The sequence below is a fragment of the Vipera ursinii genome, assembly GCF_947247035.1.
Source record: "Vipera ursinii genome assembly, chromosome: 11".
Taxonomy (NCBI): domain Eukaryota; kingdom Metazoa; phylum Chordata; class Lepidosauria; order Squamata; family Viperidae; genus Vipera; species Vipera ursinii.
The window spans coordinates 14,181,808-14,205,075 of NC_139524.1; the positions used below are offsets into that span (position 1 = coordinate 14,181,808).

General features: G+C 40.1%; 1 protein-coding gene across 1 annotated transcript in view; it reads left to right on the forward strand.

The window, feature by feature from the left end:
• FBN1 (fibrillin 1) overlaps positions 1-23,268 on the forward strand; it is a 164,873-nt gene that overhangs the window by 33,179 nt on the left and 108,426 nt on the right. The window contains exons 6-7 of the mRNA XM_083371054.1: positions 5,282-5,377; positions 7,099-7,194. Of these exons, the coding sequence (XP_083227180.1) occupies positions 5,282-5,377; positions 7,099-7,194 (192 nt within the window). The remainder of the gene's footprint in view (positions 1-5,281; positions 5,378-7,098; positions 7,195-23,268) is intronic.

Sequence of the window (23,268 nt, forward strand, 5' to 3'; positions counted from 1 at the left end):
AAATGAAGGGTCCTTGGTGCTCGATTTCTTGCGTTTTATTAGCCAAACTAGCTAACATCATCAGTGTTAGAAGGGAGAGGGGTGGGAGGAGGAGGAGGAGGAGGTGGTGGTGGAGGATAAGGGCTGTGGGGTCCTTGGTGCTCTCTGAGTTTGCTTGTTTTCTTGCAGATGTGCTAGAAGGGAGTAGGTTTTGCTGTCAGCTTATATTCCACTGGCTTGCCTGTCAGTGTTGGTGGGGGTGATCTTAGAGACTCTGTTTGGCCTTTTTACTGTTGACTTCTTTGTCAGCTTCTTGACTGGGGTATGGTTTACTTGATTGTTGGTCTGATGTTAATCCTGGAGTTAATCTGTGCTGATCAGGGTGCTGGTTGCTGGTGGAGAAGTGGCAGAACACATCCATGAACGCCAACTAGTCGTTAGAAGACATGACGGAAACTCTTTTAATTTCACAATGTATAGACAGACTTAATCATAGTTTCAGTCGGGAAAATGCGGCCATCCTAAACCAAACCAAGTCCAGAAATGCCAGGGAATTTCTAGACGCCTGGCACCCTGACAAATTAGCCATCAATAGAGAAATAGACCTTAGCAACATCTATACAGTATAATAATAATAAAGTTGGAAGGGACTTTGGAGATCATCTAGTCCAACCCTCTGCTCAGGCAGGAAATCCTATAACATTTCAGACAAATGGCTGTCCAGTCTCTTCTTAAAAACCTCCAGTGTTGGAGCATTCACAGCTTCTGATGGTGGGTTTTTCCATCAATTAATTGTTCCAATTGTCAGGAAATTCCTCCTTAGTTCTAGGTTGCTTCTTTCCTTGGTTAGTTTCCATCCTTTGCTTCTTGTCCTGCCTTCAGGTGCTTTGGAGAAGAGCTTGACTCCCTCTTCTTTGTTTAAAGGTAAAAGGTAAAGGTTCCCCTGCACATGCGTGCTAGTCGTTTCCGACTCTAGGGGCCGGTGCTCATCTCCGTTTCAAAGCCGAAGTGCCAGTGCTTGTCCGAGGACGTCTCCGTGGTCATGACTAGACGCCAAAGGTGCATGGAACGCTGTTACCTTCCCACCGTAGTGATCCCTATTTTTCTACTTGCATTTTTACGTGCTTTCGAACTGCTAGGTTGGCAGAAGCTGGGACGAGTAACAGGCGCTCACTCTGTTATGCGGCACTCGGGATTCGACCCGCCAAGCTGCCGACCTTCTGATCGACAAGCTCAGCGTCCTAACCTACTGAGCCACCACGTCCCTTCTTTGTGTATGCCAGCCCAAAAGGGAACAAAAAGACCCAAGCACCTCTCCACCAGCAATCAGTACCCAGATCAGCACTAGAACATAAACTGAGAGCAAATCCCACTCCTTACTACGCTAGTACTGATGATGTTACCTAGATTGGCTAATGTAACGGCTGCAAGAAACCAAGCAAGCTCAGAGAGCACCAAGGATCCTTCAGTGTCTGTTCCTTACAAACCACAAACCACTGTCTCAGCGTCCCTTTGGGGCCCTATTCTGTAGACCCGCGCTGATGTCCCCTTTCTCATGACCTCGAATTGCATGAATTAATAACAACTAATTTCTTCCCCAACCCCACCCCCCTCTCTCTCTCTCTCTCTCTCTCTCTCTCTCTCTCTCTCTCTCTCTCTCTCTCTCTCTCTCTCTCTCTCTCTCTCTCTGAGGAAAGCTACCATTGCCAGTTTCCCTTGGGATTTAAGAAGTAGCAACAGACTTGTCTGAATCATTTTATTAGTGCTTCTTCTCATCTTTAAAAATGACCCCAGTGCCAAAATTATTCTGAGGAAGCTTTGAGTGTTCAGCGGTTCAGGGTTTCCGGATTGAGAGGATCCACTGAGTTGGCATGTCAGTTGTGTATGTTTTCCCTGAATATGTGCCCTCTTTGTATACTTGTACTGTTGAATTTTCTCCTACAGGGAGATTCCAACTTACTTAGAGAAGTTCGGAAAGCCAAGAACTGCATTACAATTTTTTAGGAGATGTCACAGAAACCATGTTTCTATCGTTCTGTTTGTCCAGGTGTCTGAATTAGGCTGACCTCTTTTAAAAATGCAAATTGAGCAAAAAATCTGCAACTTCCTACTCATATGCAGGGTTTATCTCATATACTTAACTATAAATTTTTTGGGGGGAAACCTCATAATTTATGTGTTCATAAAATTTGTTAAGGCAATAGATCTCATATAATAATGTAGTAAACATTCATTTTAACTTGCTTTTATGTGTTGTGGGAAATCCACCTTAGTTCACCTTCTTGTAAATGGTTTAAATTATTACTGGGATCAAGTTGAAATAAAGGGTATTTACCCATGCTTTGACCTGTGGCTAGGCTCAGTTTGATGACTTCTAAGCAGACAAAACTCAGTCTATTGCTTAGGCCCTAATTTTTAGGAATATGTGGAATCTCACAGGAAACTCTAGTTCCTCTAAGAAGGGCTGATGTTGAAATCCTTGAAACTCGAGATGTGTTACCGTTGGCTAATAACACTCAGCCATTGCAGCACATGTGGTCTTCTGTGAAACGCACAAAGTGGATTTGAATAGGTGCCATGTTTTCCACTTTACTGTAAAAGTAAAGAAAACATTTACCGTAAAAGAATGTAAGTAAACATTTACTTACAGGATTCAACCAATTGTACATTTGCAACTCCACCTATTCTTTAAAACAATATCCTCCAGAAATGGTGATGCAAGTACCTCATCTAACTTGCCAATGAATGAATAAAGAAGAAATAATTTTCTTTGGTGTGGGAACATGCTTTTCAGCACTGTTAAAGCATACGATCTGAAGTCGTACTCACTTTGAAAAGATCCAGAAAACTCCTTAGCTTGTTCCTTGAGAACGTTTATAGACATTCACAGATAGGCACCAGTAGGGTTGGACTTAGGACCACAAGGGCGCCTAAAATTTTTGTCGCTACGTGAGACAGATGTTAAGTGGATTTCGCCCCATTTTACGAACCTTTCTTGCCACAATTGTTACACGAATCACTGAAGTTGTTAAGTCAGTAACATGGTTGTTCAGGGAAGCTGGCTTCCCGATTGTCTTGTAAGAAGGTCACAAAAGGGGAATCGCACGACACTGCAACCGTCGTAAGCCTGAGTCAGTCGCCTAGCGTCTGAACTTTGATCATGTGACCGTGGGGATGCCGCCACGGCCGTGAGTGTGCAAAGCGGTCATAGGTCACTTTTTTCAGTGCCGTTGCAACTTTGAACGGTCGCTAAACGAACTCGAGGACTACCTGTGTAGAGATTATATATGGATCTGTGAATCTGTATCAAGCTACTGCTAAACCTATTTGAAAATTATTTTAAACGGCTTTGGTGATTATGTGGGAATGGAAGTTGGCTTTTGGCACGCTCCACTCTAATTGAAATCAGTTTTGTGGTTTTAAATTTCTACCCCGCCTGACAGATGATATCATTTCCTATGTGTTTTCTAATTGGAGCTGTTTTTTTCCTACAATTTTATAGAGCTTAATTGAACCATTTTTCAGGCGATGGCCATCGTTACCCCTGCCCCTGATCAGTTTAGGATGAAATAGATGGTGTCTGCCAACTGATTATTCTTAAGGTTGTTTTTTTTTCTCTAGCTAAATTTAAGTCCTCCTAAGAGCCAGAGTAAAAGCAGAACTATAGTGTAGCTTAATATTAAAAAGGCTGATTTTTTTTCCAGAAATGTAGATAGCAGCTTCTGGGTGGGCTTCTAATCGCTGGGATCAGAACAAACAGAAAATGGACGTTTTTATCTGCTTTTGGGCTGTCCTTTAGATCAAAAGGAGCTCCTTTGAAGCTTCTTGTTGGAGCAGCATAAAATCTGTTGGGGCCATTAAGAAAAGAAAAAAAAAACTATATGTAAATGCACAGAGGAGAAAAGTTTGGCCTGATGTCCCACTGATTTAATTGTCCGAGTTTTGCAGATTTCACAGCGGCTGGTTTACAACACACTATGACCAACCTTGCATAATGTGTGACTCTTCCATTAGCATGCTGTATGACTGAATAAGCAGATATGGGTTTCCCAATTTTTCTCTGCAAAGACACCCCGTAAAACAAGGATGTCCAATCTTGGCAACTTTTAAGACTTGTGGACTTCAACTCCCAGAATTCCCAGAATTCAACTCCCAGAATTCCCCAGCTAGAGGTTTTAAAGTTGCCAAGGTTGAACGCCCCTGGCTGAAGTCCCAGGTATTGCTTTCGGCAGGCTCAAGGTCAAGTAGGACTCATTACATGAGTTTTAGACCAGATATTTTTATTTAACCTAATTTACTTTACAAAATTCTTATTGTGAGCGATTAAAATTAGGAAAGACTCTTATGTACACTTTCTCTGTGTTCCCAGAGAAAAGCTGAGATAAGCAATCAGCAGAAAATCACTTTTAGTTAATCTCAGCATATTTGTAATGCTTGAATCCTAAACTGTGAGTATAACGTGAGAGCATTGTCGTAAATCTTAGTTTGGAAGATACTTAAAAAGCGTAGCAAGGTTTAATCATAGTTTTGAGTTAGTTACGCTTTGTGGTTTAGAAATTGTAATATCGTGGCCTTGTCCTTTTGGAGGTTTGTGTCATATTGGAATTCATTTCTGCTTTGTATATTTTGCATCCGCTTTAATTGGCATCTACTTGTAGAACAAGTAAAGAATTAAATTGCAAGATTTCTCCCTTCTTTTTGATGGGTTTGGGGTTTTAATTATTGTTTTTAAGTAATTTATTTATTGTATTTGGGCACTATGGTTTAATCTGTTTTTAATTTTTGTATTTCGTATTTTGGGTATTTATTGTCCTGTTCACCGCCCTGAGTTCTTCGGGAGAAGGGCGGTATACAAATAAAATAAAATAAAATAAAATAAATAAATAAATAAATTCTCCCCCAGCACTGATGACAACTAGGTGTCACTTTCTAGTTTACTAGCACGTGGCCACCTATGTTTTCAAATTTTGCTAGGGGGTTAGATTTCCCCCATGGCACTGAAATACAGTAAATGGCAAAACATGGTATTTTACATTACATATTTACATGATATTTTCTTTAGAAATTCTATCCTCCTTTGGCCTTGAAAAGTTGAGCTCTATATTTTCCCATGTAAGTTTTTTTTTTAGTTTTCATCTACCAGTTTCTCTTCAGTCTTCCCTACCAACCTGTATTCTCCAAAAGCGACAAGTGTAGCATTTTCCGGTGTCATTTGCAGAACCGAGGGTGGAGGTGGATTGTGTCTGTTGAGTGCAGATGTTGTATACACACCAGTAAATAACGGATTGTCTTTCTTTTCAAGTGCAACATTGCAACATCAGGTGCATGAACGGTGGGACTTGCAGTGATGATCATTGTCTCTGTCAAAAGGGATACACTGGAACACACTGTGGGCAGCGTAAGTAAACAGAATATTCCGTTGGAATTCAGCTACGATGTCCGGATGATAAAGAAGCAATTGAGAATTTGAGTTTAAAAATTCATGGAGGAAATTCACCAGCTCATAAAAACAACAGTAGCAAGAATACCTCTTCATGGTGGGGTCCCCAATGGTTGTTGCTCTTCCATTACACACACACACACACAGCCACACACCAAGTAACACAAGAATAATGTTCTCCAATCACCGTGATGCGGATTCCAGATTAGATCCAGACAAAAAATGTCACCCTTCCGAACAGAGGAATTTTGAGTACTGTAATGTTGTGAAACAGTCCTTCAGCTCGGCCTCAGTTGCCAAATTCTCATCTAAGGACTTCTATCTTGGCTGTAGTTAAAATAAAATAAAATAAAAAATCACCCACCAGATCAGTGCAGGCAACGATTGCGTGTGGATTGCCTGTAATTTTTCAGAGAAGCTCGTAACTTTTCAAGAAGTGCCAGGAAAATTCTTGCTGGCTGGAATATGCCTCAGACAAATGCATGAGACTAAGTGCTGTAGACGTTTTTGTGTTAATGTCATAAAGGTATTGGGAAACTTTTTAAGTTTTTAATATCCGATTAGTGACAAATTTGTCATCGCACCACCCAATTCTTTTTGCATTCTGAAGGCAAATCTGTGTCAGGCTTATCGTGAAAAGTATAGTAAATTGTAAAGAGAGCCAGTTTGTTATAGTGCAGGGGTAGACAACCTTGGCTCTTTTATGACTGGTGGACTTCAACTCCCAGAATTCCTGAGCCAGCTGGCTGAGGAATTCTGGGAGTTGAAGTCCACGAGTCATAAAAGAGCCAAGGTTGCCTACCCCTGGTCAAGTGGTTAAGGCAGCAGGCTAGAAATCAGGAGGTTGTGAGTTCTAGTCTTGTCTTAGCCATGTAAGCTAACTGGGTGACCTTGTGCCAGTCACCTCAGCCCAACTCACCTCACAGGGTTGTTGTTGTGAGGAAGGAGTAGACATATTTGCTAACAAGAAAGTTCCCACAGAGAGAGAACTGTTATATTTTAAACCAAGGGTATCCAACCTTTGTAGCTTTAAGACCTGTGGACTTCAACTCCCAGCCAGCTCTGGGGAATTCTGGGAGTTAAAAGCCCACTAGTCTTAAAGTGCTAAGGTTGGGCACACCCCTTCTTAGACTCCAAGACTGTGCTGTCCATTATTCCTTACCTGGAAAAGCAGGAGCTTGCACCCTACAATGAATATACGAATATTATTTTTTTATTTATCTAGTGGATAGCACTCTTTAGACTGGGTATCTTCCAGTGATTTGAGTTCGAATTAAGAGCCTATCACTATGTTCAGCTCAAATCAAATCTGCTGCAGCCTGCAAACTTTTTCACTGAAAGTTATGGACCTATAAAATTATATTGGACACTACATTATTTTCTGCAACAAAACAAAGTATTGGAGTTTTCTGCCACGTGTAGTTGAGATCTGAATTAAGGATCAAGTGGCTGGAAACCTGTGATTTACTACTGAGTCAAGTTCTGGACTCTGCTAGTCTTTAATTCTTCGTCATGGAGGGTGGACCTTATTCTTGCCCATTTTGCAATGTGAGTTGGAACTTTCTAGGAAGAGTTTCAACCTTTGTTTATCCTCTTGAAAACTGTGAACGAATACTGATTTATGAAAACCCAAGTTCTGCTAGCCTCTGATTGACTTTTATTATTTGCTCCACTTGCAGCTGTCTGCGAAAATGGGTGTCTGAATGGAGGAAGGTGTGTTGCACCTAACAGATGTGCTTGCACGTATGGCTTCACGGGACCTCAGTGTGAAAGAGGTAGGTGGGATTTCCATTTTCTAATCAAAACAGCGGAAAACTCTAAGCTGTCTTTGGGTATAACAAGTCATTTGCAACTAAGATGAGGTGCAAATGCCCTAAAATGTTTGATTTGTTCTTTTAAATTGTTGACATTCACTGGTGGAGATTAGGCCCAATACTTTTTTTTAGAAGACTGTATGTGTAGTGGAATGTAGTCTGGATTCTCAGGAGGGAGGGGCTGCATTCCAGAGGACCAAGAGGTAGCGAAGCTTAGATAGTTAGGGCTAGGCAGAAGAAGGTCAAGATAGCTCCTCCTTATATTGTCAGAATATATCTTTAATGAAGCAAGTGCTCACTTTTAGTTTCGCAAGATTTCTCTACATATAGTAGATGAGGTGTTTTGAGGCGATTTGGTGTATCTGTCATGGTTTTTGGAGTCTGTGTCAAGTACCAGGGAAATCAAAAGATCCAGGCAGTTCAAATGGGTGTAAAGATTCATTGCCAGCTTAAAGTGTCTATAAGAATCTGAACTACTAAGAGCCAAAGCAAATTGGCGGTGGATAAGAGTCAATGGAATTCAATCGCTTGTGGGTGTGATGGGACTCATGACTTATGACATGTTTGACGCCTCCCTCGGATTCAGCCTGGTCATTTCCTACACTGAAGCTATGCTGGGGTTTGACTATACAAAGTTTATGCCATGCGTATATGCAGTGGTGGGATTCAAATATGTGAACAACTGGTTCTCTGTGTGAATACCACTTCCAGAAGTCCATTCTGGGCCTGGGCAACAAAAAATTAGCTACCGGTTCTGCCAAACTGGTGTGAACTGTCTGAATCCCACCACGGTGTATATGGTATACATAGAGCCTCTATTTTTAAAAAAACACACGTTTTTTTTCTTTCAAAGTACATCTCAAGTTCACCCAATCTCATGATATTTCAATGTTTGTACACAAGGCTGTGAACTCTCAAGAGTGAAATTGCCCCAAACTCTCAAGATTGATTAAACTCATGAATCTTCAGCCATTTTTAAAAAATTCTTTCCAACCTAATGAATGGTTGCAAATATATTTATATCTACCTGTCTGTCCATCAGTCGGATAACTCTCTGAAAACTAGCATCAGATCTGGTCTGAGAGGAGAACGGAGCAGAAGAGAGATTGAAAATGGGCTGAACCAGGTTGGATACTGCAGAAGAAAAAAAGTGAAATTTATTCCTTTATTACATTTCACATTTCATGATGAATTGTGAAAGCTAACTAATAAAAGAAATTTAGTCACGTACATTTTAGCTCTCTGTTTAATATACATAAACGTCTTGGAGATTTTTTTTTTTGGCAGACAGAATTATATTTAAGTGCTAAAGTTACTGTCTATCCTGCCTGAGGTCTTACGGTTTGTTTTGTCTAGTTTTGCGAAGATCTTCTTCTGTAAAACTTATAGGGGTTTTGTTATCAGTTTTGTGAACATTTGCCTTGGGTTGCCATAGCAACTCACACAGCTGTTTCCAGATGAGACCATGACTCTACTTATTGGCTACACAGAATTCATTTGAAGGAAATTAAATCAAGTTTAATAGTATTTGGACAGAGACAACAACAATAGCTGTTGAATTGTAATTATCATCTGGCTGTCTTCTTGAACATGGTTTAATTGGAACAAAATGTGCTCACCTAGGGTATGAAAAATTCATAGAATAGATTATATGTTTGATCAAGCATACATTTTTCTCACTCTAGTTTATCTATATGTATATATCTCTATCTCTGTCTCTGTCTGTCTGTCTATCTCTCTCTCTCTCTCTCTCTCTCTACACACACACACACACACACACATACACACACACACACACCTGTTTCAGCCTAAACTGATAGATATTCCTAACGTGCATGAAACTCCGAATATATAGGATTAGGTCCAACATTATCATTAATTATGCTCTGTGGGAAAAATAAATGATTACCCAAGTAGTAAATGTAGAAGGTGATAAAACACTACAATTTATGTTGTTGTTTTTTCTGCCACAGAGTCGAATACTATATAGGAAACACTTTCCCAGTCTAAACAGAATGTTTTGTGAATGTACTGGCAAAGTCTCAGCCTTAAACTACAGAATTAGCCAAACATTTAAGTTTCTAGTTATTTCACTGCCTTTGGATCAAGGTCTGGTAATCGGGGGATGTCCAGATTTTGCTGAATTACAACTGCAAACCTGTCTCTTCCTGTGTGCTAGCAATAGAAGCTGAGCTTCGGAGACACGCAGGTAGTCCCTGACTTAAAACCACAAGTGAGAGTGGTATTTCTGTGTTTGAGCAAGGCAGTTCAGTGAGTCGGACCCAGTTCTACAACTTTTTCCCCCCACTGTTGTTGAACTGCAATTGTTAGGGAATCCTGCAGTCTTTAAACGAATCTGGCTTTCCCCATTGGCTTTTGCTCGCTGAAAAGGTTGTAAATGGGAATCAGGCGATCCCAGAACGCTGCAGCCATCGTAAATAGATGCCGGGTGCCCAATTTTGATCACATGACCACGGGGATGCTGCATCGGTTGTAAATGTGAGGGCTGGTGGTAAGTCACATTTTCAGTGCCGTTGTAACTAACGTTTACTAAAGGAATACTTGCAAGTTAAAGATTACCTCTATAAAGGAAAATAAACCTTATCTCTTCCTTCGGTTTGTCCTGTGTGCATTTCCTTGATTTCGGCCATTCAGGATAAGTTTGTGATACCTCTTTTTTTTTTATTTATGTGGAAAGTAGAGGCCTAACGGCATTTCCAGCCTCTTTCCTTTTTCGCTGGACAGGATCCAGCTTTGACTCCAGACACTTCAGATATTAAGATTGTAGCACGTGCTTTCTTGGTGTGCATACTTCATGGACAAACAGCGTCTGGTTTTTCTTCACCGTGTCTGCCTCTTCAGCTTGTGGGAAGTCCTGTTTTGACACACACACCCCAATTTTGATCTTAACAAATACAAAACATTTTTTTTTAAAAAAAATTCAAATTCTGCCCCTTGCTTACGAAACGGGTTGACTGCTTTTTAGCTAATTAATTCCTACTTCCCAAACTGAGCTTGGATCGGCATCTTCCCACTGTTAAGAAGACAGAACAGGAAGGTGTGTTTTATTTTTTTTTTATTTTTTTGTTTTCCTGTTCTAACCATTCGGGGGGGTAACGAGCTGGAAATGCCATTTCAGACATCACGTTAGATAAACTGGAAGAAACTATTGGTTTAACTGCTGCTTTGGATAGGAAGGAACCAAGGGGGGATTCAGTGAAATGGGCATGAATTTGCCTGCATGGAACACAACCAACTCAAGTCATGGCGTTATACAACGTATTTGCAGAATGTTGACCTTCCTCTCTGTATAGATATAAAGAATGCATTTGTGGACAAAATACAGGTTCATCAGAGAAAAATGTGTGTTCCTTTAAAGTTCCTTTAAAGTTCTTTTAAATTTCAGTCGTTTCTTCCTTGGAAGCAAAAATCATCTGCTTGGTAATCGAAACGCTTCTGGATGTATGAGTTTTCTCCTAGTTCTCCAAACTAATTAATGTTTTGGTCTAAACAGGAAGGACCAAGTTCATGTTTGTTAAAGGGAGATTCTGTCATTTGCACATGGCAGTTAAAATGCTGGCTGTCGGTGTGCCTGGGACTTGCGTCTCTTTTGAACTTGGGAAATGACAGCTCCTCTGCCTTGAAAATGCTGGACTATGATTTTATACAATTGTAATGTTATTCCGCATGCAAGCGAAGATTTCTCTGGAGTGGAAGAAGGGAGCATTTGAGAAAATTTAACTTTCATAGCAAATACGTTTCTGTTTCCATCTAATCTCAGGGATTTGTCTAAAATTCATCTAGTTCCCATTTTGAGTCCTTTTTGAGATGCTTGTAAAATTCGTCACTGGGATCATAATGTAGGGAAAGAGGCCTAAATAAGGTATTTGAAGACAGACATGTATGCTTATCTATGCCTGGATTTATATTTTGTGCCAAGCCATGATTTTTAACTAAAATTAGTTGAGTTGTGTTGAAGCCCAGGGTTGAAACTACTAAGCTTAAAATTGCCAAGATTGAGAAACACAGCTATAACATTGTTTGAAAATAAATAAAAAAAGTAATAGTATGTAAGATCAGCCTTTCTGGCTTAATGTTATGTTCATATCAAGCCATTTGGACTTCAATAATCCATGGTTTAAAAATGATGGCTTAGCATGGAGTATAAATTCACTTTATAGCTGACAGGAAACAAAATTACGATCAGTGGGGAAGCCAGCTTCACTTAACAACCGTGTTATTAACTAAACAACTGCAGTGATTCGCTTAACAACTCTGTCAAGAAAGGTCGTAAAATGACCTTAACTCACTTAGTAACAATAACAGTAATAGAGTTGGAAGGGACCTTGAAGGTCTTCTAGCCCAACCCCCTGCTCAGGCAGGAAACCCTATCCCATTTCAAACAAGTGGCTGTCCAATCTCTTCTTAAAAACTTCCAGTGTTGGAGCACCCACAACTTCTGGAGGCAGGTTGTTCCACTGGTGAACTTATGCTCACTGTTAGGAAATTCCTCCTTAGTTCTAGGCTGGATCTCTCCTTGATTTAGTTTCCATCCATTGCTTCTTGTCCTGCCTTCAGGTGCTAGTTTGGAGAATAGGCTGACCTCATCTTCTTTGTGGTAGCCAACAGAAGATGCCACCACAGTAAGTGGCCAAATTCTTGGAAGGAACTGGTCCAAGAAAACAGGTATGGAACATAAAATTATAGGGTTGGAAGGGACCTTGGAGGTCTTCTAGTCCAACACCCTGCTCAGGCAGGAAACCCTATACCATTTCAGACAAATGGCTGTCCAGTCTCTTCTGAAAAACTTCCAGTGTTGGAGCACTCACAGCTTCTGGAGGCAAGTTGTTCCACTGGTTAATTGTTCTGACTGTCAGGAAAACTGTCAGGACTTAAAAAATGTCTCACTTAACAACAGAAATTTTGGGTTCAGTTGTGGCCATAAGTCAAGGACTACCTGTGTCCCAAACCCAGATTCTTAGGCAATGATATTCACGGAAATCGGTGAATATCCCTGACAACGATGAGAGGAATTTCAGTCATTTCCAAACCATGGGTCAGAAAAAGGAGAGGATTACGCCTGAGCATTATTTGACTTTTTCTTTTCAAAAGGCTTTCCAACATTACGTCTGAATGATTTGTGACATTGTAAACCTTGTCTCCTCGAGAGCTTTAGTCATATGAAAATAATCTAATGCTTCCAATCTGCCTTGCATCAGAGCCCGGCGTGGAAATCTTTGCTGGTGGAAGGCAGGCGAGAACATGGCGGTTCTGTGGGCATCCATTCCTCATCCCGGTGACACCCAAAGATGAAAAGCGGTTGCAATCTTGTGACCCGAATACTGTGGGTTTCTACGTGAATCACAGCACTGCAATCAAGTCCTTAAGAGACAGAATTGGTTTCCTGACATTGCTATTCAGGCTTTGTCACCATATCCAAGTCCCTTCAGTTTTCAAAGCCAGGTTTTCTGGAAGTGATTTGCCATTGCCTCCTTCCTAGGTCTGAGAGAAAATGACTGGCCTACGGTCACCTCTGGCTTTGTGTCTAAGTTGGTGCTAGAACTCCCAGTTTCCCAATTTCCAGCCTGATGCCTTAACCCCTATACCAGACTAGCTCTCGTGCACCCTTAAAGTAATGCAAATGCTTAACTAAAATCTAAATGCACACAATATACATTTGCCAAGATCTACATCGTATAGATATACTGGTCTGGGACTTAATTAGTTAACTGCAGCTCCCAGCTGTGCTCTTTTTTTTGTTGTTGTTGCAAACTTGGGTTTGCATCTACATAATCTGTTAAATACTTGGCTCAGAACAGCATTTGAACTGAATAAGCATTTTGAAGATAGTGATGAAGGACTAGAGTTCCCTTCTTCTTTACAGAATAGGTTTGAAATAAGCCAGGCAATTGGTTTTGGAAATTGATGACTATCCATAAGATCTGAGATATGTCTGAGCTGTCATGGTTTATCCTGTAATTTTTTTCTTTGGAATTCTCTCTGTGAATCAGTGACAAAATTGAACCTTCTGTCTTTTACTGCATCCAGTTCTGGTCACCACAATATATAAAAAAAGATGTTTAGACTTTGGAAAGAGTGCCAGAGAAGAGCTTCAAAGATAATTAGGAGCCTGGAGGCTAAGACATATGAAGAACGGTTTCAGGAATTGTCTAGTCTAGTGAGAAGAAGGATTAGGGGTGACATGATAGCAGTGTTCCCATATCTGAAGGTCTGCCACAAAGAAGAGGGGATCAACCTATTCTCCAAAGCACCAGAAGGCAGGACAAGAAGCAATGGATGGAAATTAATCAAGGAGAGAAGCAACCTAGAACTAAGCAAGAATTTCCTAATGGTGAGGACAATTAACCAGTGGAATGGCTTGCTTCCAGAAATCATGGGTGCTCCATCACCAGAGGCTTTTAAGAGAGATTGGACAGCCGTTTGTCAGAAATGGTGTAGGTAGGATCTCCTGCCTGAGCAGGGGGTTGGACTAGAAGACCTCCAAGGTCCCTTCCAATTGTGTTATTCTATTGTTTATGTGAAGAAATATGCCTTTTATCTTTGTCTGCAAGAGAAAAAGACCCCTCTCTTGGAAATTCCTGAATTTGCTGGATAGGCAAAGCAAAAAAAAAAAAAAAATTCTATAACAGGGCACTTGATCGTCTTTGGCTGAATTTTCCCTCAGTCTGGTTCACCCATCACAGTAAGTCATCACGTGCTTTGCTTCTCCGGTTTAGCAGCCACTTGTAATTTATGAAATAACACTTAACTGAAACAACACCGCCCCTCTTCCCCTCGCTGCAATCTGAATTCACCAAGGAAGAAGACTAGAAAGGATTTATAAATTACCTTTACTGGACTTTGTGCTTGAGGTGGGGAAAAAAATATGAAACTTTGATTTGGGGTTTTGCCAATTCGATAGGCTTGTTGTTCTAGAAATGGCCAGTTTATACTATTATGTAAAAGTAAAAAGTTGAGGTTTGATGTTATTGTCTTATTCTATTGCACCCTAGGGAATCGGAAGTCTGTGCCTTTTCTTTCTCCCCCCCCTTCCCCCCCTGTTTTTTCTACTATTTTCTTTTGTATTTTTGTGTTTTATGTTATAAACTATTAATAAAAAATTAAAATAAATAAATAAATTACATTTACTAGCCATAGTTTGCATTCTGATTGGCTTCTCTGTGCAGAAGCGGGGGGGGGGGGAACCCTCGGTCCTGCCAAAGCTTTAAAACAGCTAAGCTGGGTGGACCGTTAGTTTTGCTCCCCTGATGACCTGAGAGAACAAGAACAGATTCCCAGATGTTTACACTGTCTGGGTATTTGTTGATTGAGCCTCAGTAGTTTGCATTTATTTTCTTACTGTATTGGCTGAACATCCGTATACTTCTTGCTGGCAGGCATTTGGGAGACTCCCTCATCTCCCATTTACAACGTTATAGCGTGACCTCATCTTGCCTTTAATACCTTCCAGTTAGTCTCCTTTGCTATTGCAACGATATTGTAAGACAGCAGATTAAAAAAACAAAACAAAACCCAAACCATTTTACGACCCCGTAATCCCTTAATTTGATGTAGAGTTGGGGTGACTGGAACATTTACCGGCTGGATGCCCTTCCTGACGCCTATGCAGAGTTCACAGCAGATATTTTTTTCTTGGCGCCCAAGGAGAGAAACATCTGTCATTAGCTGGGATTGAACTCTCAACCTTCCGAGTGGGAGGCCAGCGTTTTCACCACTAGGCCACCAGGCTGTTCATTGAGACAGCAGATTCTGCTTTACATAAAAAAGGAAAGCTTAAGTAAGATCATAAGCATGCTTGTGGTTTCACTTAATTAGCACCTCACTTAAGGACCGAGTTACCAGTTTCAACTGCAGTCGCTAAATGAGGACTGCTCGTCCTGTAGCTTATTAAACAAACAATGATTTAAAGAATTACCTGCATCTAGCCAATGTTTGATGTGTTTTACCGTATCCCCAAATTTCAGACACTGTATGTCCTTAAGCCAATCTGAATTCTGCTGCATCTTGATTTATATTTGCTACAAGAAACCATCCAAATAAACTGGTCGGTGGTGGTTACTTATAAATCCTTAATCTGTTAATCAGTCAAAGCAGATTTTGTTCTCTTTGGCAGGAAGATTGAACGCTGCAAGGCATTGCAAGAAGGATGAGGATGTTTGCAATTTTAAGGAACTGCCATTTGTCCGTTAGGCCTTCGTGTCCTTTTCTTTCAGCTTGGTGTTTTGTCAGGAGCCTTCAAAAAGACGTTAAGCTGAGAAAACAAATCACTGTCAGATTAATACGTCCTATGAAGGCATCATTCTAAATTAATCGGTTATTTAGCCTGCCGTGAAATGTGAATTTTTTACATAGCCCCACTCATCATTATTAATTAAGCAATCCTGAGGAAACCAGGGCTTATATATAAAAGATCAAGGTTTATGCTCTTACGTTATCCCTGTAACAAATGTAGTCTTATAACGCTTTTAAGTCTTGGAATTGTGGTTTGGAGACCAGCCATGTGTTCGCTTTTGAACCTTTCTTTCTTCAGTTGATTACAGTAGACTGTAAAAGTGGGTGGGGTCCTTTTGGTTGGTCTCCAAAGAAGCTGAGTAATAATTGCCCTAACGTACAGCATACATGAATAAACTATTTTTTTGATAAGAAATCTATGTTTTGCAGGGTGTCCCGGAGTTCACATCCCTCTATTTTCCCCTTCTCCTTCTTTCCCAAATTGGAAATGTTTCGAACATGTTCAGCTGCTCCATTTAATCTCTCATTCAGCAAACAACCTGGAGAGTGTATTAGATAAATGTCTAAATTCACAGTATTGTGAATTTAAAAGATTTTAAAGTTGAAATCTCCCTACTGTAGAGGTAGTTTTCGACTTAGACCACAGCTGAAGCCAAAATTTCTGTTGCTAAACTTTTGCTAATTGAGTTGCGCCTCACTTTACCGCCTTTCTTTCTTTCTTCTTTTTAAAGTTTTATTGATTTTCTAATTTTACATTTAAATATTTAAAAAGCAATGTGGCGGCTGAGTTAATTGATAATTCAATAACATACAAGTATCTTTAGTACAAGTCTCAAAATACTACATTAAATATTTCCTCTCTTGTCCCCTTAGTATTTATTGTCTCATTTAAACTAATGCAATTCTTATTATATCAATTAAATAAAAATAACTTTCTCACATTTATCAATAATTTTTAGTTTATACATACCCTGGTTATTTTAACATTCAGTCTTTATAGACAATCAATGTCCTTAGTTTTTCCCACATTTTTTTAGTTTCCTATGAATATTTAAATTTAACATTTAATATTTATAATTTCCAAGCTTTCAATAACCACCGTTCCCTTTATCACAATTCATCACAAAAACTAATGTTCAGGATACACATCTTATCCATCTGAATATATTCTATTTCTCACCATCTTAACATCAACTAATAATACCCCCTTTCTTGCCACGGTTGTTAAATGAATCACTGCAGTTAATAACTCGGTTGTTAAGTGAATCTGGATTCACCATTGACTTGGCTTGTCAGAAGTTTGACCCCTGGGACGAAGAGCAGTTGTCATAAATATGAGTCAGTTGCCCAGTGTCTCAATTCTGATCACATGACCATGGGGATGCTGCAACGGTCATAAGTGTGCAAAGCGGCCAGTGCCGTTGTAAGTTCTGTCTGAGATTTTAGAAATGTACTGGCTTTTTGTATGCTTCTCAAATAACATACATTGTATTTGTTTAGATCTCTTGTTAGCCATTTCAGGATGGTTATTCTGAAAAAAAGAGGAGAGAAATAATAACAAATGAAACACTGCTGCATCTCTGTTATCTTCTTTGCTCACTAGTGATAAAAATGGGAATTGCAGTTGCAAATTTTCTTTTCTTTTTTTCTGTTTTACAGTACTTATTTTTTAGTTTGTTACTTGATTATGAGAGCCACTTCAGAGCAGTTGTTTAAATGCCAGGTTAGAAACTGGAAAAATGTGAGTTCTACTCCTGCCTTCTGCAGAAAGCCAGCTGGCTGATCTTGGGCCAGTCACGCTCTCTCTGCCCTAGGAAGAAGGCAATGGCAAGCCGCTTCTGAAAAACCTTGCCCAGTAAACTGCACGAACTTATCCAAACAGTCTCCAGGAGTCAAAATCCACATTGCGTTTGACGGACGTTCCTTAGGAAATCGTCTGAGCTGCAAACCGAACTTACTTGCCATTTTGACTGATCGGTAAATCTGGGCTCTGAGCCTTGGGTTTCAAAAAGGCAAGCCAGACTAATTTCTTTCTCGTTTCAGCTTTCCTTTTGGAAGGCGAAGGCTTTTTGCAAAGGCTGTCTTGGTAAAAGTGCATCTTTCTCTGCAGATGCACGCATGGGACTCTTAACGAGTTGTCCTAAGGAATGTGCCTTGCACACAGCGCACACAAAATATCCCAAGAATAATTCTCAGTGGTTTGGATTAGAAATAGACCAACTGGCCACTGAGCTGAAATTCAGCATAGGAAATGATGTGGGGGGTGGTGGTTAACAGGGGAGAAGATTCGTGCTAATACCTTTATAAACTGTAACTAGTGAAACCCCCCCCCCGAAACCTTAGCAGAGAGAGTTTTCAAAAAGTTTTCTTAGGCCAATTGCAGTTTATCTTCCTCTGTTGTCCCAGTCCTGTTAACTGATATATTTTTCTACTTACTCAATTTTTCTGTTACAGGTAGTCCTCATCTTACGACCACAATTGAGCCCAAACCTTATGTTGCTAAGCGAGAAATTTGTTAAGTGAATTTTGCCCCATTTCGCGACTTTTCTCGCCACATTTGTTCAGTGAATCACTGCAGATACTAAATTAGTAACATGGTTGTTAGGTCAATCTGGTTTTCCCCGTTAACTTTGCTTGTCAGAAGGTCACAAAAGGAGATCACATGACCCCCGGACACTAAAATGCCGTCATAAATGTGAGTCACTTGTCAAGCATCCAGATGTAAATCACATGACCATGGGGATGCTGCAATGGTCATAAGTGTGAAAAATGGTCATAAGTCACTTTTCCAGTGCTGTTGTAACTTTGAACAGTCAGTAAATGAAATGTTGTAAATTGAGGACTATCTGTCTATACCAGGAGGGCAAATCTGGGGGGAAAAATTACATGCAAAGAAAGACATGCAATTCCATAGCTAAGCAGCAAACATTTCTTTTTTTTTTCCCCTCCTTTGGAATTAAACACTGCACACTTCTGAATGAAATCCTGTTTGAATAATCTAAGCCTTTGAAGTCTTACAGTTGCATCTACTTTTTCAATTGTAACATGCGCTCAGATAAAATTTTAAAGTTTGTAAGGACACGGAAAAGACAGAATGGGCTGGAATTAGTATATAAATATGCAAATATGTTAGTGAAACTTTCTTGAACTTGTTCCTTCATTTGGCTCTGAGGGCTGTGAATTTTTAAGAGCTGGTCCCATGTCTCCAGAGTTCCACCCAAAACTTAAATGCTGATGTTCTGTGTTCATATTAAGTGGATCAGTTTATGAGCGACTTCATTGCACCATTAGCTCCAGATGTTGCACGTATTTTCACTGGTACACTGAAATAATTGTCATGGCAACGGATGAAAAATTCTTCTTCTTTTTTTAAGTGTGTTGACACGCGTGCCTTGTTTTCAGTTAGAACAAGGATTCTGGATTTTGGCCCTGGCTAAAACATCTCTTGGCTTGACCAGTAGAGTCAGTTCAGTTTCTTGGCAGGGTAGGTGAAGACTTGTGACAAACAAATTCGACTTCATTTGCTCCTACAAACCTGATCCACACATGGTGTGAAGGAGAACCATCAATCTTTTGAAATGTATCTTAGATTTTTCTGCCAGCGCAAGGGGTTCTTGTGAGAGTTGGTTGATGAAGGCTGATGAAGATGCAGTAGAGTTAGGATTAAGATAAACTGCCATGATAGCTCAGGAATTCTGGGAGTTGAAGTCCACAGGACATGAAGTGTCCCATTGTTGTTCAGCCCTGACCTGGAGCATACCTACTCTGTGCAAATGTATTGGGCTTAGATACTAAGTTTCTTGGTGAAAATTCAGGCCAATAGTGGTCAGTGCCTGGGTTTACATGTCATACTATGGTGGTTTGTTTAAACCATGATCTGAGCCACAAACTGAGCAGAAAATGTTAATTTTTGTCAGCCATGGTTTACAAATGGTTCTGATTGCATTTGTACAACACATTTAGCCTAGCAAACAAAGCAGGGCATATTGATGGTGTGATTGTCTTCTCCAGCTGCTTCCTATTTTGTTCCCAGCATGAAGGGATCCATTGGTTTGGTTCCAACCACACCATCCAGGTTTGGTTAACCAGGTTAACCTGGTTTCTGGTTAACCTCCAGGTTTGGAGCTGGGCTGAGCACAAATTTCAAGCAACGGAATTAAAACAAGGCAAAGGAGCAATTGTATGTTCAGTAGCTTTGGTGTGTCTGCCTTGATCCTTAGCTACTATACTACCTTTCAGCTTTCCAGCTGTGTTCCTGGAACTACCTTATGTCTCTGTTCTTTTCTGGCAATGTTTTGTGTTGCTGTGCACCATCAGTCATCACCATACGCAAAGCAGCAACGATGGCTCCTGCAGTGTAGCCAAAGGCTGATTGTACACGTTGAGATTCTAAAGCATCTTAATCTCTGTGACAAATCAATTTTATGATTGAGTTCAAGGACTAAGAAGTATTAATGCTTCCACTTGAAAGTTTGGCACATCCTCTATAATAATGCCTAGGATGGTGGTTTGCAGGGTTTGCAAATGCCTGTCTTGGAGATCTGCGGAATTGGTTTGCATTGATAGAAATTAAACGGCTTGACCAACTCTTTTGGGATTAAAGAGCTATAAAGCAGTTGGCTGCTTTATCAGTCCAGAGACTTTTGACTTCTCTTAGGATTGCCTTTCAGGGCATAACAGATTCTCACACTTTGCTAAGCTGATATTTATTTATTTATTTATTTATTTATTTATTTGTTTTTATAAACCGCCCTTCTCCCGAGGGACTCGGGGCGGTGTACAGAATAAGGTAGGCATACAGAATGAACAATAGTGAAAAAACAATAGTAAAATACAAACAGTAGTTTCTTTGATTTAGTGTGTTGTGTGAACCCAACCATTGTGAAGTTATTCCACAAACCACAATGAAGGAAACTATGATTTACCGTGATTGTGATTTATTGTGATTTGGTAGCCTGGTTTCAGCAACAATTGGATTGTATTTTTGCCAGGTGTGGGATACAAAATGTCATCTATCAGTGCGTTATTGCATCTTATTAATTCCCACCCTCTCTCTCTCTCTCTCTCTGTGTGTGTGTTACATACTAGGTACCTGCAGTTGAAACCACATCAGAATAGTCACAATGCTGTAAAATATCTTCTCTTCCCCTACAATGTTCTAATGTACATGTACATCCTATGGTTCCACGTGGTGGGTGATAAATAGAACAAAAACAGTTTTGAATGGATATGGATATTCTCTTCTATCAGTGTCAAAGTACATACCTGGAGAGGAGGTATTCATGGATAGACCAGCTTCAGCCCTACTTAGCTTCAGCATCAGCACTATTAATAGAAGAGATTTTTCGTATATCAGTGGCTCCCCCTCAATCAGCCATCAACAGGCACATAGAGATAAATGACATCTACATACCACTCAAAAGAATCAGCAACTCCCCCAGATAAGCAGAGATTAACGCCAAGATTTTTTTTTAATCCCATTTATATCCCGCCCTTCTCCAAAGACTCAGGGTGGCTTACAATCTAAAGCACAAATCAATGTGCTTAGCAATAGCCTTCATTCTATGTATATGCCTGCTTATTAGGCCTTTTGCCCCCCCCCAAGCGGCATTATTACAAAGTCAGCTTAATTGCCCCCAACAATCTGGGTCCTCATTTTACCTACCTCGGAAGGATGGAAGGCTGAGTCAACCTTGAGCCTGGTGGGACTCGAACCTGCACTAGATTAATACTAGATAACACCAAGATTAATACTAGATAACAATAAAAATTAATACTAAATAACAGCAATAAAAACAATAAAGGAGTAGACAAGAGTCTAATCAAAGGGCCGTCAAGAACACTCCCATCAACCCTGACAAGGCAAGCCACTCACTGTACAGAAACAGAGAGCAAACCCCATTCCCTTCTAGCACTGGTAATATGACCTAGCTGGGTAATAAAATGCCTGCAAAAGGACAATCACGCTCAAAGAGCACCAAAAACCCTACAGTTCAGCTACAGATATTATCTTCTACTGAAATCTATGAATGTTTGTTTTCTGCATCCATAGTTTGGGACTTCAGCTTCCAAAATACACGTTATTCCTTTCTGGGTGGTTAAATTCTGTTCATCTGTCCAAGTGCCAACAGGACGATTTTTGTACTCTATGTAAAAGAATGTTTATTAGTGATCAGAATCCTGTGTGTGCTGACTGTACATTTTAAAATGTACAGTTGCATTCTATTCAGCAAGGAGGAGTCAAGGCATTTCTAACTTTGCAGCATGATTTTTTTTTTCCATTAATGAAGATCTCACACGTCTAAAAGGTAATAGATACCGTATGCTGTTTGGGAAACTATTTGTGTCTTTTCTTCTGTACAGTATTATTTTTTGTAACAAAAAAGAAAGGGGAAAAAAAACTATTTAAGTCGCCTGGGCTGCTAGTGAGGACAGAACTGAAAGCTTTCCTTTTTATTACAGATCTAGTTTTAAGTGTCGGATTTGAGCCCTCAGCATAAATCATTTCAGAAACCATTCTTGAATATTATTTTTATTAGAACTTTCCAGCTGCAACCATCCAAAGTGGGTCAACTGCAGACGCAAGATAGATTTTAGAAGAGATACAGGTCTTTTTTCCTCTCGGATGTGGATTTTGAAATATTTTCCGCGAAAACGAGCAGGAAGCCAGTTTCTGATTGAAAGGAAGTCTCAGATCTTCCACCGTTGCTCACTAGGGGGATATTTAGAAGACACATCTTGAATCTTAAGTGGGGGAAAAATAGCTATATATTTTTCAACCTTGTATATGCTGAATGCAAAGAACTCGACTACAGTTTGAATATTATTGGCAAGGTTAACCAGGCCTGCTACATGATAAATTACTTCATTGTGGTCATGAACCAGCACAAAAGAATTGATATTCAAATATTCAAAATACCCAAAGCTAAATTGACAGCATCAGGATAGTTATGAAAAGTACATGCAGATCAAAAAAAATTTGGCTAAAAGACAGAATACAATATATTAAGTCAGAATATGTTAAAGGCTAAGAGCTCAGAAAAAGAGGAAATTAAAATTACGAAACTTGATAGTATAAACTTGGCATGGCAATATAAAATACAAATAATGTGCAGATATTTACTGCGTGCGCGCGCGGGCACACACACACACACACTTATTCTCTGTCCCTCTTTCTGTCTCTCCTACACATCTATATTCATGAATAAAATGGTAAAATTATCCTGAAGGGATTTAAAAAATCATAAACCTCTCCTACAGACCACTATCAAACCTAAGAAAAAAGTGGTACAATAGCTGACATAGCATGAACACCCCAAAGCTGGGATATAACTGATATAACAAGGATTGGAAGGCTGTTTAGAGCCTGTAACGTTCCTGCACAAATGCAGATCACAAGCTCTGATACAGCAACCAACTGGATTCTCAATAAGCCTCTTGTTTTGCTGTCTGTTAAGGGCTGCAAAAAACCTGAGTTAAGTGTTGTTAAAGATCTGGCAGGCAACTGCACACAAATGCCTTCGAGGTTGCGTTCAGCTTACTGGGTCACTGATTGTACAGTCCGGGTGAGGATAATTAGTTCCAAATGGTTTGTCAGGAGGATGGCTCTTGTGTGTAAGTTTCCAGGCTGCAAATGCCTGGGAGAATTCCCAGCTGGAGGTGGCCCAAAAGGTAATCCAGGGGTCCCCAACCCCCGGTCCATGGACCAGTACCAGGCCACGACAAGCCAGCAACCGGTCCGCACAAACAAGCAAAGCCTCATCCGCGAGATGCAGGCAGCAC